General features: G+C 39.6%; 1 protein-coding gene across 3 annotated transcripts in view; it reads right to left on the reverse strand.

The window, feature by feature from the left end:
* Positions 1-9,664: 9,664 nt before the first annotated feature.
* Col12a1 (collagen type XII alpha 1 chain) overlaps positions 9,665-15,605 on the reverse strand; it is a 121,880-nt gene continuing 115,939 nt past the window's right edge. For 2 of the 3 annotated variants that reach the window (XM_029542915.1, XM_021207140.2), the window contains 3 exons: positions 14,621-14,689; positions 12,860-13,030; positions 9,665-10,678 (listed from right to left, as the gene is read on the reverse strand). In XM_029542915.1, coding sequence (XP_029398775.1) covers positions 10,503-10,678; positions 12,860-13,030; positions 14,621-14,689 — 416 coding nt within the window. In that variant the 3' untranslated portion in view covers positions 9,665-10,502. Of the gene's footprint in view, positions 11,858-12,859; positions 13,031-14,620; positions 14,690-15,605 lie in introns of all 3 variants that reach the window. The other variant, XM_021207141.1, reaches the window with a different exon arrangement.

Raw genomic sequence — 15,605 nt, forward strand, 5'->3', positions numbered from 1 at the left:
AAAGGAAAGGAAAGGAAAGGAAAGGAAAGGAAAGGAAAGGAAAGGAAAGGAAAGGAAAGGAAAGGAAAGGAAAGGAAAGGAAAGGAAAGGAAAGGTCACATAGGCTGCCAAGAATGAAGGGAAAAGGAAACAAACACTCATTACTTGCTGATGGGTGTGCAAACTGTGGAGATCAGTGTGGAAGTCCCTCATAAAGCTTAAAATCACTCTACCACAGTATCCAGATAAACCACTTTTGGAAATACACCCCTCGACTCTACATTATACTACTACATAGATATTTCCTTATCCATGTTCGTTGCTGCCCTACTCATAGCCAGAATTGAAAGCAGTCTAGATGCCCATTAGTTGATCAATGGATAATTAAAATGCAGTCCATTTACACAACAGAATCTTATTCAAGTACTAAAAGAATGAAATTTGCAGGTAAATTCGTAGGGCTAGAAGCAAAAAGACAAATATTTCATGTTTTATCTTGTATGTGGATATTAACATTTAAGCTTTAGATATGTGTGCTCTGTTCAGAATAACTACAGAACTTGGGTAACTAGTAAGGGAGTAGAGGGGAGAAGATGCTGTTTCAAGAGATAAAGGGGAAACTAGAATGGGAGAATTAGAAGGGGAGAGAGATGGATGGCAGAATAAAGGAAGAAATGTGGAGAAGAACAATTAACACTAAAGGCCTTTTAAAAAGCCATGTAGAGATCCACTGCCATAGAGCTTCTTAAAATATGAAAGGAACCACATAATGGGGAGTCAATGCTCCCACTAAATATCTTATGCCATCAAGGAAAATTTCCAATATAAGGAATGGGTTACACATTGCTGACTCCTGGGACAAAATGGTTCCATAGACTCTCTCCAGAAATATCACAGGCTATTGCAAAGACTATTGGCTACTCTCAGTAAGGCCCTGATGCTGAGGACATAACTTACTATGTCATCAAATGTGGAGAAATTCAACTGTGTCCAACTAGAAGGGCCAGCCCGACTGACTAGCTTTCATAGCTCGAGAAGGTACTGTGCACACTGACAGAGGAGAGGAGCAATAAGCAATGCCATCTGGCTCCAAACCCTGTGACCTTCAAAAGTGACCTGCCTGGGAGATACACTAATGCAATGGTGGCAAGAAGGTTGGTAGAACTAACCACGATTTTAAAATTAGATTTAAGGCCCATCCTGCAAGGTGGGAACCTTCTATCTGACACTGATAACGTGGCCACAAACCTGAGAATAGGTAGGTCATGGGCCATAGAGGAAAACCTATTCTGCTAAAGGAACGTAGCAATAAACTGACTTCCTAATGACATATTGCCATATCCACAGATCAGTCCATTGCTCAACCCTCATCAAAGAAGCTTCTTTTTGCAGTAGATGGGAATTTGCAGAGACCCATAAATGAACGGTGTGCAGAGAATGGAAGACGTTGGAGTGCTCAGTCCTTAATAGGATGTCTTTATCAAACCCCTCAGTTCAAGGCTCAGCTATCTATATAGAAGAGAATGTGGAAAGATTGCAAGAGCCAGAGGTGGCGGATTCCTCCAAGGAAACAAACAAAAAAAAATGTCATCCAGAAGTGGAATGATATAGACATGAGACATTGTGGCAGCATACACAAGACCTGCATGGGCTCAAAACATACTAAACTCTATGGAAAAGGAGTGGAAAATCCATTTTCTACAATAGAGTATCGCTAGTTCAATCAACCATACTTCGGAGCAGGCTTCATTTCATAAGTACTTTTTTGTTTTGTAGGTTGGTTGGTTTCATTTTGTTCATTTTGGTATTTTCGTCTTATTTGGTTTGGGGGTTTTGGTTTTAGTTTGTTTTGATTTTGTTGGGAATTTTATTGTGGGGTTTTTGTTTTGTTTTATTTTGCCATTTTTGAAAGAGATTAGAGGAAAGAGAAAGAGCATGAAGTTAGTGGCTAGGGAGGTTGGAAGAACCGGGAAAGAAAAAGAAAGAATATAATCAAAATAGATTGTATAAAACATTTTTGAATAAAAAGAATTAATTATTTAAAAAAAAAAAAGAAAATATCAACAGCATTAAGGTAAAATCTGGGAAGTGTTTCCTCAGGATCACCCCACAGAAGATGTGGTCCAAGTCTGTACCTTGTGTTGGCAGCCAGACTTGGTATTATATAAGACTTTTCCAGGTAGTAGTAGTTTTGAAGGCATAGACAGCAACTGAGGCTTGGCACTGTGAGAGGTCATAAGAAGCCATTGAAGAAGGTCCAGTCTTGGTGGCAGAAGCCAGCCACACAATTGCAATTATCATGTAGAGAAGTTGATGCTTGGCACCATGTAACTGGCTCAAAGTTCCTGAGAGAAGTCAGAAGAGACTATTGCTAAACGTACAACAAAGGCCACAACATGCAACAACAGCTGTTGAGTGTTCATTGGCCTGAGCCTAGAAGCAACCACTGTTTGCTTCAGATGGTAGAGGCAGAGAGGTGGAGCTGCCAAAGCCTTTTGGTGCTGAGGGGGTCATGAGGGAACCCTGACTTTTTCATACATAATATATCCTGATTATGGCTTCCTGTACCTGTATTCCTCCCAGTTCTTCTCAACATCCCATCCCATCCAGATCCACTCCATTTCTGTCTCTCCTTAGAAACCAAACAGGCTTCTCAGGATGATGGTAAAATATAACAAAATAAATAACAATAAGATTAAGGAAAAGTTACCATGTTGGACTTGGACAAGAAAAACAAGCAGAAGGAAAGGAAGCCAAGAGAAGGCACAAGAGTCAGAGGCCCACTCACCCACACACCAAGAATCCCATAAAAACACTAAACTGGAAGCCATTATATATATGCAGAGGACCTGGTAAGACATATATATGCAGGCCCTGTATATGCTGCCTTCTCTGTGAGGTCATGTACGCTTTGACCATGTTGATTTATGGATCATTGTTTTCTTGGTCTCCTCCATCCCCTCTCTCCCTTCTACGCTCTTTCTCCCTCCTTTCCAAGCCCCGAGAACAGGGATTGATAGAGATATCCCATTTAGGAAGGTGTGCTCCAAGATCTCTCACTCTCTTTATAACGTCTACCTGTGCGTCTTTGTATCTGTTCCTGTCTGCTGCAGAAGGAAGCTTCTCTGATGGTAGCTGAGCAAGGTACTGATCTATGAGCATAGCAGAATTTTCAATAGGAGTCACTATATTGCTACTATGATGGTTAATGAAACTCCATTTTATGCTAGTACCCACTAGCTGTTTGTCTCTAATTCCAGACCCTGGAAGATAAATTTCTAGTAACCATGACTCAGTTACCACCACCCAAAAATATTCAGCAATGACTATCTATTCATAATATGACTGATTGACTTTTTTGTCTTCTGTAACTTGCTTACACAGATACCCAAAGATTGTTTTTTAAGTTACCTTAGCCACTTAAACTTGAAAGAACAGACCAATTTTTCCTCTTTCTTGCATAGATATTGAAGATCTTCATGTGGTATTTGCCTTTAAAATACCTTTCCCCATATCCCTCTTTCACGGAAATCTCAAATTTTGTTCAGAGATTGTCCATCTAACAGCTAATCCATATATCTTTTAATTATATTTAGACTGAGTCTATGGTCTTTTCCCAAGGATCACCAAGTCTATAACATTATGTTTATTGTTTGTTTGTTTGTTTAGATACCAACAATATTTGGTTTTACCCAGGGTCCATGGACTATCTAGACTCTCTTCTTGGTCACCCAAACACTGTAGGGTATGATGAGTTCCAGCTTGTGGAGTGGTCTTAAGTAAAATCAGATATTGGTTGGATTACTCACACAGGCTTTATGCCCTAGCACTTCTTGCATGCAGGACACCATTGCAGATTGAAATGTTGTGGCTGGTTTGGTGTTTACATTTCTCATTTGGTAGGGTGCAGAGTACCTTTCCGTACCAGACACTAGACCATAGGGATGAAGGCTCTTTGTTGGCGCCAGCTGGATTTCTCCATGTTCAGTGAGTTCTATAGATGTTGTCTTCAGCAACAGAGCCTTGACAGTCAGTTTGTAGAGAGCAACCTATACTGTTGGCAATGGCCTTGGTGGTTTGATGATTCATATGGGATCCTTTTGGTCAACATTCCAATTAGAAGTAACCCAAGCCCAGTACTTGAAGCTTTGTTTTATGGCAAGACATAGCCAGTTGAGACACTTCCTCCCCCCACCACCACCCTCCCTTTATTTGGAATTTTTATTTAGATTATCTTCATATATGTATATATTCTGGGAAGCTTCTACTGTATTATGTTTGCATACTATCCTTCAAATGTCCCTCAATTTTATCTCCCCCCACCCCATATTGGAGTTTAAAGAGACTAGAGTTTTACATAGACTGAATATTTTAAAGAGACTAAAATTTTAGAATTTTTGAGTTCTTTAAAACTGAGGGACTTTTAAAACTTGAATTGTGTTCTATATTGAGATATTGACATTAATATGAAATTTTAGGGATAAGCAAGAAAAGAAAGGTTGGAGTTTAGTGGTAATGTATTGATGTGACAAACTGAAAAGAAGCAACGTTTTATCAGCTTGACACAAGCTAGAGTCATTTGGAAAGATGGAACCTCAACAAAGAAAATACCCCTACCAGACTGGCATAAAGGACATTTTATTAATGATTGCTGTAAAGGGGGGTCAGTCCACTTTGGGTAATGACATTCCTGAGCATACTGTCCTGAGATACATAAGAAAGGCTAAGCAAGTCATGAAGGGCAAGACACTAAACAGCATCTCTCCATAGCCTCCACATCTGTTCTTCTCTTCAGTTTCCTGCCTTGAGTTCCTATCCTAGTTTCCTTTCATAATTGAGTTTTAAGTTATATGAGTTGTATGATAAAATAAACCCTTTTCTCACCAAGTTGATTTTGGTGATGGTGTTTTATCACAAAAATAGAATTAAAAGACATTAACCATAATTAAGCATAACTAAAGACAATAGCCAAACAAAAATGAAATTAGTGTGTCCCTGAGTTAAGGATATACAGTAAATACAGTATGAGACCATAGTGAAGATATCAAGCTGCATAAGCATCAAGTGAAGATATGGAGGGTCTGAAGGACAAGGAAAGCCCAGAAGGTTCATCATGACAGATGTCAAGTCAAAACCAAAGGATAAGTGCATTTGGGGCATTTGAGCACATAAGCAGGAAGAACCAAAAGGGACACAATGGCTCCATTAGTGATTTTAAAGAGCTGACACTGTAACAAATTTGTATTGATACCTTGGAAATATTGAGTAGCCAAGCTTGAAGCAAAGTGTTTGAAGATAAGAGGTGCAAATAATTGATAATATTGGATTTGCTATCCAACATGGATGCTGAAGTCTTCCAGAAGACACCAGGTTTTCATCAGAGAATAGCAATGAGGACCACTCCTTGGGATGTCTGCTGAATTGATAAGGTGACTATGACATATACAGTGTGACAAAACTATGTAGCTTTGATTGACTTGCTGGAGGAAGCAGAAGGCACAATTACAATGACTCCCTCATTTCTCTCCTGACTAAATGGGTAACTGCTGGGGAGAATGAGGGAAAGAGGGATCAGGAAGATCTGATTGGGACTCTGTGTTCAAAAGCAAAGCTTGAGATGACTCAGGTTGTCATTCCCTTTTTCTATAGTAATAGAGTTACCATTTCATCTGGGAAAATGGCAACTCTGAAAACATAACATTCCTTGTTTTCTTTAGAGATACATATTACAAAAAGACTAAGTTCTGGCTACATATATATAATATGCATTGTACTTGCAATTTTCAAGAAATATGCATCAAATGAAGGTTATTTTATTTTCCTCTTTCACATTCTAGAACATATAGGTATGATAATTATAGCTCTATTAACTCTCATGGACCATTAATTTAATTTGACCACGACAGCAACGAAAGGCAGAACAGTAAAATATAAAAGCATAAATCTGCTTTCGTACACAAAAGAAAGAAAGGGGTATTTTGTTGTAATGGCAATGATTGTTTTCTAGGGCTAGGGACTGAGTCCAAGGCCTTACCACACTCAGAAACAATTTTACTATTGAGTTAAAGAGCCAGGAATTTTATTTTATTCTTTTGTTTTTGTCTTAAAACAGGAACTCACTGACTTTCCCAAACTGCTCTTGAACTTGTAGTCACCTTACACCAGCCTCCCAAATAGCTGAGATTACACATCTGGGCTCCAAGGAATTGCCTCTTAAAACTACTTACTTTGTGGATCTTTCTGTTGTAACTAAACTTAATCCTAATAAATGTGTTAAACTTTAGGTGAGTGATTATGCTCTTAATGTTTTTAGAATTTCACATGATATATTTGGATCATATTTCTTCAATTCCTATCATATCTCAGATCCTCCTCACTCAATCTAGCCAACTTCATGTATTTCTCTCTCTTAAAAAAGAATAGTGACCAAGCCGCACATCTGCTCCATAAGTGTCAGGGGGCCTAGGTCTAACCCTTGTATGCTCTTTGGTTGGTGGTTCGGTCTCTGGGAGCCTCCAAGGGTCCAGGTTAGTTGACTCTGCTGGTCTTCTGGAGTTCCTTTCCTCTCCGAGTTCCTCAATCTTTCTCTGCCTCCCAACTCTTTACAAGACTTCCTGAACTTCATCTAATGTTTGGCTGTGGATCTCTGCATCTGTTTTAGTCAGCTTCTGGGTGGTACCTCTCAGAGGACAGTGATGCTAGGCTCTTGTCTGCAAGAGTAACAGTATCATAATAGTGTCAGGGACTGGTGCTTGCCCATGGGACGGGTCTCAAGTTGGGCCAGTCATTGGTTGGCCATTCTCTCAATCTCTATTCCATCTTTGTCCCTGCACATCTTGTAGGCAGGACAAATTTTGAGTCAAAGGTTTTGTGGATGTCTTGATGGTCTTTTTCCTGCACTGGGAGTCCTGCCTGGCTACAGGAGGTGGGCTCTTTAACCTTCATATCCCCAATGCTAGAAGTCTCAGCTAGAGTGACCCTCATAGACTCCCTGGAGCCTTCCCAACACAGGTCTCTGGCACATCCTAAAGATCTCCCCCTCATTTCTGTTCACTCTCCTAGCCCTATCTTCCCTGTTTTAGGTACCTCAACAACTGGAGTGGGGGCTTACCCTGACTCTGTTGCCTGCCTGATCCTGTTCCCCTAACTAGGCTGTCTTGTATAGCCTCAGTGGAAGAGGATTACTGAAGTGACTTGAGATGACAGGGTAGGTTAGTACCCAAGGGGAACCTCCCCCTTCTCAGAGAGAAGGGGAAGGGGAGGAAAGAGGGGCCCCTATGAGGGGGGACTGTGATCAGGATGCAAAGTGAATGAATGAATAAATAAATAAATACATTGTTGGGGATACAAAGAAAATAGTAAAAAAACAAAATAAAGCTATAATAAAAGTTTAAAAAAAAACATCTGATTAAGGATGGACAGTTATTCTCGAACATTGGTATGGAACTGAGCTGTTAATTGGGGTTGGAGACAAGGAGTATAGGAGTGGGTGGGGTGGTGAGCAGGGGAAGGGGGAGGGAATAGGGGGAGGGGGCTTTCGGAGGGGAAACCAGGAATGGGAATAACATTTGAAATATCAATAAAGAAAATATCCAAAGAGTGATTCTGTTCCCAGTAGCCTTGGACACCCTAATCTCAGGAGGCAAGGGTGATGAGTATTTGCTTGGGCTGATATCCACATTAAATCCCATGGAACCTAGAAGCCAATGTCGCTTTGTCCACATTAAATCCCATGGAACCTAGAAGCCAATGTCGCTTTGTCCTTGGAAACAGCAGTAACCACAACAATTCTTTGCAAAAGTAGATAGTTTTTATGAAGTATTCATATCACTGAAAGACCATTGAATCTAAACCCTTTCCACTGATGAAGAAATTATGATGAAAATGAAAACTAAGAGATTAAAAAAAAAAATGTGTGCTTAATCCAGTCCAGTAAATAGTAAGTGTATTACACCGACTTTATTTGTATAGAAAATAACATGCAAGTAAATAGCATGTTTCTCTATGGATCAAAACGCATGCTTGGGTGCTCACATATGTAAGAAAATATATGAACCACCTTCCATTACATTTGCTAAATTGCTAATTGTATTATACAAAGTGTTCTCCATAAGGTATTCAGGAACTGAGGTCTGGGCACATGCTATTTCCCTGCTGTAGATCTCACTAGAAGTGACAACCTGAAGCCACAGTAACCCCGGACTGTCCTCCTGAAATTGAACCCCCACCTTCAGATATGAAGTAGACATCAATGGAAGCTGCAGTGTTCTCATATTGAAGGGAGCTTGAGAATATCCTTTGAGTTGTACTGCACTGCCTTCCAGGAAAGTGTAAATAAATATACCAGCACTTACATATCTGACTTTTCTGTGATTCTGTCAGTGTTTACATCCACACTACCTCATCTTTCCTCTCCAAAGCTTTACTATGTATATGCGCAGTTAATAAAATAAATTGTAAGAAAGATTTATTAAACATAATTAGTCATGAAATATAAAAATGAAAATCACATGTATTAGAGTTGTATGAAAATTTATGTCCAATTAAAAAAAAATACATGTGTTCTAATCCTTAATATGTCTCTGTTCAGGAATGTCTTGGTTCCCAGTCCTTTCTCCCAGAGCAAAGTAGAAGGTAGTGGTGAGCCAATGTATTACAGGCATCACAAGCCAAACCGCATCTAGTCAGGCATTACTTTGTGCTTCAAATTCATGTGGTTGTGACTCCGCGGAGTTTGTGACACAGGGACCCATCTTCAAACTCCTGATAAAAGAGCTTTTCAAGGAACATCCAAACCACAAATGAATTCAAAACTATATTGGAGGATTTTTGAGATTTGAAAGGCTCTGCCCAGGGAGTAAACATTAAGGGGCTGGGGGAAGGGCTGGGATGTATCTGCCTACAAAGAAAGATGGAGCCTCTGCCCTCTTCTAATACAGCGATACAGTGTAGTGAAGGGGGCAGAGGGTGGATCCTAAAGTAACTTCAGTGTTCTACTCTGGCTTTAAATGTTCAAGAAAAGTAGATAGAGAATAAAAGAAAAATGCTCGAGTTAGCAATGTGCTTGAAGAAACCTTTCACTAATCTCCATTAACAGATCATCTATGTGTTTCAATCCCAAACTCCCAGAAGAATTTAACTCACATTTTGCCCCATGAAAAACTTTGTTCCACTACCCCTTGCTCTTCAGTTGATGTTGTGTTTTGGTTTTTGTTTTTTCAAACAGACATTTACATCAGTTTCTTTGATATTTAGGATGCTTTTGTTGCATTTGTAAATGGAAAAGAAGGGTTTAACCTAAATTAAACTTTTCCATTAAGGAATTTTCCTCTCTGCAATTAAATTTGCTATTGGGAAAAGTATAGGAAAGTAATTAAATGCATACAAAATTGTGTGGGCTGTAGATTATTTGGTTGTTTGGGGTCTCCTAGGATACCTCATTATTTTTCCACCAGCCCACACATCCTCTACATTCCTAATAAAACCTTTGGAATCTGCTGGACTTTCCTTTAAGGTTCTCAGCACTCTATTCAATGACTTCACCATAGTATTTAAAATCTAAAGTTATTTAGCATAATTTAATAGTATTAACGAGATTTGTAGTTGTATCCAAGGATATGAAATTGTTTGTTGTAACAACCACTTGAGAAGCCCAAAAGGCCCCAAAGAAGAAGAATATGCCAGGTCAAATTTTCAGTAGTTTTATTGAAAAATGCCTCTTTTGTTTCAGAAATAAATAATATAAGGCAGTGAAATTCACAATCTGCAGTTAAAATATAAAAGCAGCAATTCTATGTTCATAGTCTTGCAAACATTTCCAACTGCTTTGATAACTAAGAAACATGTTTTAAAAAAAAAAAAAAAGTTCATTCTAAATATACAACACGAACATGCAATTCCATTCCTGCAGAATAATCTGCAATTTGGCATAAATGTTAGTGTGTCAAAACAAGGACGTCTAAAAGCGATATGGAACAGTATCCAGTTGATACAATAACTTCGGCTACGAGGCTTAAGGTCTGTGGTTGTTAAAAGACTAAGAGCATTCTGTGCCCTAAAGTGTAACAGAAGGAAGGAAAGAAGGGAGAACTGCTCTAGTGAGCTGGCGTTCCCCTCCTTTTTGATTTTAAGAGCAGAATGGCTGGGAATGGGATGCAATTGAACTGCATTAGTTCTAAGAAAGATAAAGGCCCTTTCTGAATAGACAGCTGCTCTGGTTTCCAGGGCTGGCTGGGGAACCTAGAAGCTTGGCTGCCTCAGCCCACCCTGGGCGCGTTCTCTCCGTGCAGCTTCTGTGAACAGCTTGTGTTGTGACCATTTGAACTGCAAAGGCATGGATGTCTACAGACATGTTGCAAGCTAGGCTGCCGGCAGATACAAGATTCTCTCCAGTCAGATCGGAGCACTTGTGGATGAAGCGACGCAGAGAAAACATCACAGAAGTGACGTACACTGCTGCTCTGTCTGACCTGTGAATGAGAAGCCCAACACCCTCCCACCTCGGTGAACCCGTGATCTCAGGTTCACTGCCCAGGGCCCGGGCGCAGGGCTCGCCGCCAACGCATGTGATCAGGGTGCTGCTGTTCAGGTTCATCTGCACCGTAGTCATCCTCGTACTCTGCTGTCCTCTCAGGCTCCACAGGCACGATGAAGGGCTCGCGGTCAGGCAGGTAGGCCCCACCCTCGGGCACATAAGGCTCTGTCCGATTCAACATTACAGTTATGGCATGACTTGGAAGGTATACACGCACAGCAAAAGTTAAGTCATTGCTGGAGGTGAGAGCACTCCACTCTCAGTCTCACAACCATAAATAGAGGCATTGCATTACAGTGTTCCGATTATTTCCATGTGCACGTGTTCAGAATGAATTTGGTGACCAAATAAGGAGTGCTGGACAGGGAAGGTGGAGGGGCTCAAAGATCCAGCAGTAAATACAATCATTGCACAAAACCTGGGAAGGATCAGATATTGGGCCAAAGAATTGTAAACACAATACCTAGGTAGGATTTTTGGCAAAGCCCTAAATAACCATTCATGACTTCAAACTTATCAGGTCAACAGATAACTTGGAGAGCTGAGGTCATGAAGAGTATTGGAGCCTAGAGACTGAACTTGGAGTGAAAGGAGCTGTCCCAGGTTTTTGTACGGTCCACGGTGTCCCCTATGGCTATGTCTCGTACAGAGAGTTACAGTCAGTGGGTGGGAACACCTGTGACTGTAGTCAAACAGGAAGGGATGTTGATTTTTAAACTTTGGTTTGAAAAATTGCAGTTAAGAAACCCAAGTAAAAATACACACAGAGAATACTGAGAAGTCACATGCCCTGAACTCAGACACACTGCTAACAAGCGAAAGGGGATGATGAGATCCATTTTCTGTTATTACTGCAGAAAGCAAGCAGCCAGCAGGCTTTGGTGCAGAAGCAGATTGTTGAGTTGTTACGAAATTTTAGTATACAGGATCACATACAGATCATGTACAAGCCACAATTAGTTTATTATTTACATAGGACATTTGTCTTCAACCAGGTTAATTGTCTGTCTCAACATGGCATGTCTCTGTTGGTTAGTAGCTTGTTAGGCGCCTCCTTCACAACCAGGGCTCCTCCTGGCTGTGTTTGAACTTTTTAATAGATGGTTTTCTACATTACTGCTGAAAAGCATCAGGCTGACACCACTGCCCTTGTGTCATTCAAGTTAGTATGGAGTCTCCACCCTCCTGTATGATGCCGACCCAGTTCGTTAACCATATCTGCCGTGAGATTTCCATACAGACTCATTTTCTAATAAGCACGTGCGCAAATATCTCAGAAACAGGATTCTCATGTATTCAAACTGTAAGCAGCACTGGAGACTTAGAAAATTTGTTAGCCGGAACCTGAAACAGGTCAAAGATGATAGTTTTTAAAAGTTGAATTACTATGCAAATATATATATACACATCCATCTATGTAAATGTTAAAGTATGTATATTTATATATCCATATATTTTCAGTTCATATATGCCATAAGGCAGGGATAATTTAAATTTGCTTTATAAAGAATTAAATTATAGTCTTATAAATGATTACATGGGAGTGTGTATTTGGATTCATTACGACTTTTGATCACATATAGTTATGCACATAAATATATAGATATATAGATATTGATATAACCAACTACTCATGCACTACTTGCTAGTAGCAAACCATATCAAACAGCAGTATCATTTTTTAAACTTGCAAGATGCATGAGGATGCACTAATGAAAAAGTAACCACTGATCATGAGAGTCTTTCTATCCAGACCAGCATACACCCCAAATCTCACATCCCCCAAGGTCAGGCACTAAACGCTTCTGCAGTCTACAACTGTGCAACACTAGAATTTCACTAACAGCCCTATAAAAATACTAAGCTACAAATTTGATAAACATCAATTCTACAGCTGGTGCATGACAGTAAATTCTTTCACTTGTCTGCATTTTGCTTGCTATCACATGTAAACTGGATTGCAGAAATAATTTTCATATATATTTTCAGCATTCTATAACACTATATCATTTTTTAGTCTCTCTGTTCCTTTAGGTAAAAATAATAAATAAAAATAAAGGAAAGAAAAAAAGAAAAAGGAACCTAATGAATTGGTAGCATTCATTTAACTCCCTCAGAGAGTTGTAGAGAAGTTAATGGTGTGGTTTGGTAAATCAGAAAAATAGAAAGGGAAAATGGTCGCTTAAATCCTAATTGTGGAGTTTTGTGCTTTAGAAGATCGTTACGTACTCAAAATACATAACTGAAAACGTTGGCATCTTCACGAGATCCCTATCTCTACCTGTCTTCAATCCTAGGGCTCTTTATTTCTGGGAAACCGGGGTCCTTATGATGGCAGCAACATACCTGGATAGCCTTGCCCATTGTACGGGATGCTGGCACACTGGGAAGAATCACAGTATCCAGGAGGACCTGGGGGGCCTCGGATACCCGAGTTTCCTGGACGACCAGGGGGACCAGGAGGGCCTCTTGAACCTGTAGACCCTGGTGGACCCGTTCGGGATTCGCCTTGTGGACCTAGTGGGAAGCAAAATAACAGTATAATAATAATAAGAAGAAGAATAAGAATAATTCCCTTTCTTGTAAAAAACACCTGAGGCAGATTCCAACACTCATGGATAAAGTGATGCTTCATATGATTGACATAAATGTAAAGATTTGACTGCAGGACCCTGTAGGTGGAACAACAGGAACTAACCAGTATCCCCTGGGTTTGTGTTTCTAGCTGCATATGTAGCAGAAGATGGCCTAATCGGCCATCAGTGGGAATAGAGGCTCCTTGGTCTTCCAAACTCTATATGACCTAGCACAAGGCAAGGCCTGGGCCAAGTAGTGGGAGTGGGTGGGTAGGGGAACAGAGGTGGGGGGAGGGGGTATGGGAAACTTTCGGGATAGCATTTGAAATGTAAATAAAGAAAATAATAATAATAAAAAAAAAGATTTGACTGCAGGGCTTGCATTAAGTGTAAAGATACAGAAACTTCAAAAAAAGAAGAAAAACATGGAGCAGCAAGGTGTCTTGGTAAGTAAAGGTGCTGCCAAGCCTGACGATCAGAGTCAAGTTCCCAGGACCCACAAAGTGGAAGAAGAGAACCAACTCCCACAAGTTGTTCTCTGACCTCCACATGCACACCATGGGCATGTGTACCACACGTACACACACACATGCACACACAGATGAGATAGATAGATAGATAGATAGATAGATAGATAGATAGATAGATAGATAGATAGATACACAGATGATAGATAAATACATAAATGATAGATGATAGATGATAGATAGATAGATAGATAGATAGATAGATAGATAGATAGATAGATAGATAGATGATAGGTAGGTAGGTAGATAGATGATAGATAGATAGATAGATAGATAGATAGATAGATAGATAGATAGATAGATAGATAGATGATTGATGATAGACAGATGATAGATAAATGATAGATAGATAGATAGATAGATAGATAGATAGATAGATAGATAGATAGATAGATAGATAGATAGATGATAGATAGATAGAATTGAGATAGATACACTTGATCTTAGCCAAAAGGCCAAGAAGCGATGAGATAGATAAATGATAGATAAGATAGATAGATAGATAGATAGATAGATAGATAGATAGATAGATAGATAGAATAAAGGATTTCTTAACTTTAAATAAAAAAGAGAAGAATCATTTTGAACCTAGTCAAAACAATGCATGACAACTCAGACAGCTACTGTTTCCTTGTAACTTGTTCGAGAAATGCTGTCAATAAAAACTTGTGTCAAGTCTTTAAATTGTTCTCACTCTAATAACCCCATATTGAAGAATACTATACACAATAGTAATTGGAGAGAATAAACTAAACTAAACTAAACAAGCAAACAAATACCACAAAGAGAGTCCCGAATAAAACATGTAATCCTTCTTGATGTCAGACACATTCACCCCTTCTTACACTCCAGTGGTGAGCAAATGCCTGGGAGGTGATACTTTCACAAAGGCTACGTCCAAACTCAACTTTTGTGCTAAAAACCCCACCATGTTGGTACAAAGCTGATATCATGAAGTTGCCTTTTTTACATGCTTTCCCAGTGTGATGTCTTAACAATCCTACCTGGGGGCCCAGGCGGCCCTCGGGGTCCTTGAGATCCAATACCCCTTTCACCTTTCTCTCCAGGCAGACCTGCAAGAAGCCAATAAATAAATAAATAAATAAATAAATAAATAAATACAATTTAAAAGGGAAGGGAAATGAAAGCATGGGAAATTTTTATCTGGAAACATGTTTTTTCATCTTAAATAATAATTCAAGTAACTCATTTCCTTAGTGAAAACAGAACCTAATTTTTCCCAGAAGTTCACTCCTTAAGCCAAATTCTTTCTAGACATTTGTGTAATTCCAGATTCATGGCCAAGAAACAAATCTGGCTGAAAGTCAGAGGGAACTTATTTGAAGGATACAAATATGCCTAATATATTGTCAAATAGTAATTAAAACCAGAAATCTTAGTGAAGGCCCTTCAGGTAGACTTTAGGAGCTGTGTGGGCATGGCAGTCACACCATTAGATAGTAGGGTTATATAACTCTTAAAGTAAGGATCCTAAAACATCTGGAAGTAGAGAAATCCCATTTTCTTTTTTTCCCCCCTTTGAATTTCATTTATCTACCATGAAATTAAAGTGAAACAAATATCCAAGAAGCAGAGCCAGGTCCTGAATGAAGAAATAGAAAGAATTTGGACCTAGTGCCCTCAGTTGCTGCTTAGTTCTTGCCACAGCCACAGTCCTTAGTAAGATCGGTGCCTGATTCCTTCTGCCAAGACACTACTTCCCACCAGAACCACAAGAAAAATCAATGGATAGAAATATCTCTGCTGAGATCTGCTGACCACGGGATCCATTTTCTCACAGTCCTTTTGCTGAGATTACAAATGTCTGTGCACTTCAAGTTACTGAACAGGAAAGGTGGCTCCCGGACTGCTCTTCTGGACTGTCCAAATAACAGTGAAGTGGCATGTCAAATTCTGCCTTCTAAATGCTTTCAACTTGCCCCGATCTCTCTCTCTCTCTCTCTCTCTCTCTCTCTCTCTCTCTCTCTC

The sequence above is a fragment of the Mus pahari genome, chromosome 10 (genome assembly GCF_900095145.1).
Source record: "Mus pahari chromosome 10, PAHARI_EIJ_v1.1, whole genome shotgun sequence".
Taxonomy (NCBI): domain Eukaryota; kingdom Metazoa; phylum Chordata; class Mammalia; order Rodentia; family Muridae; genus Mus; species Mus pahari.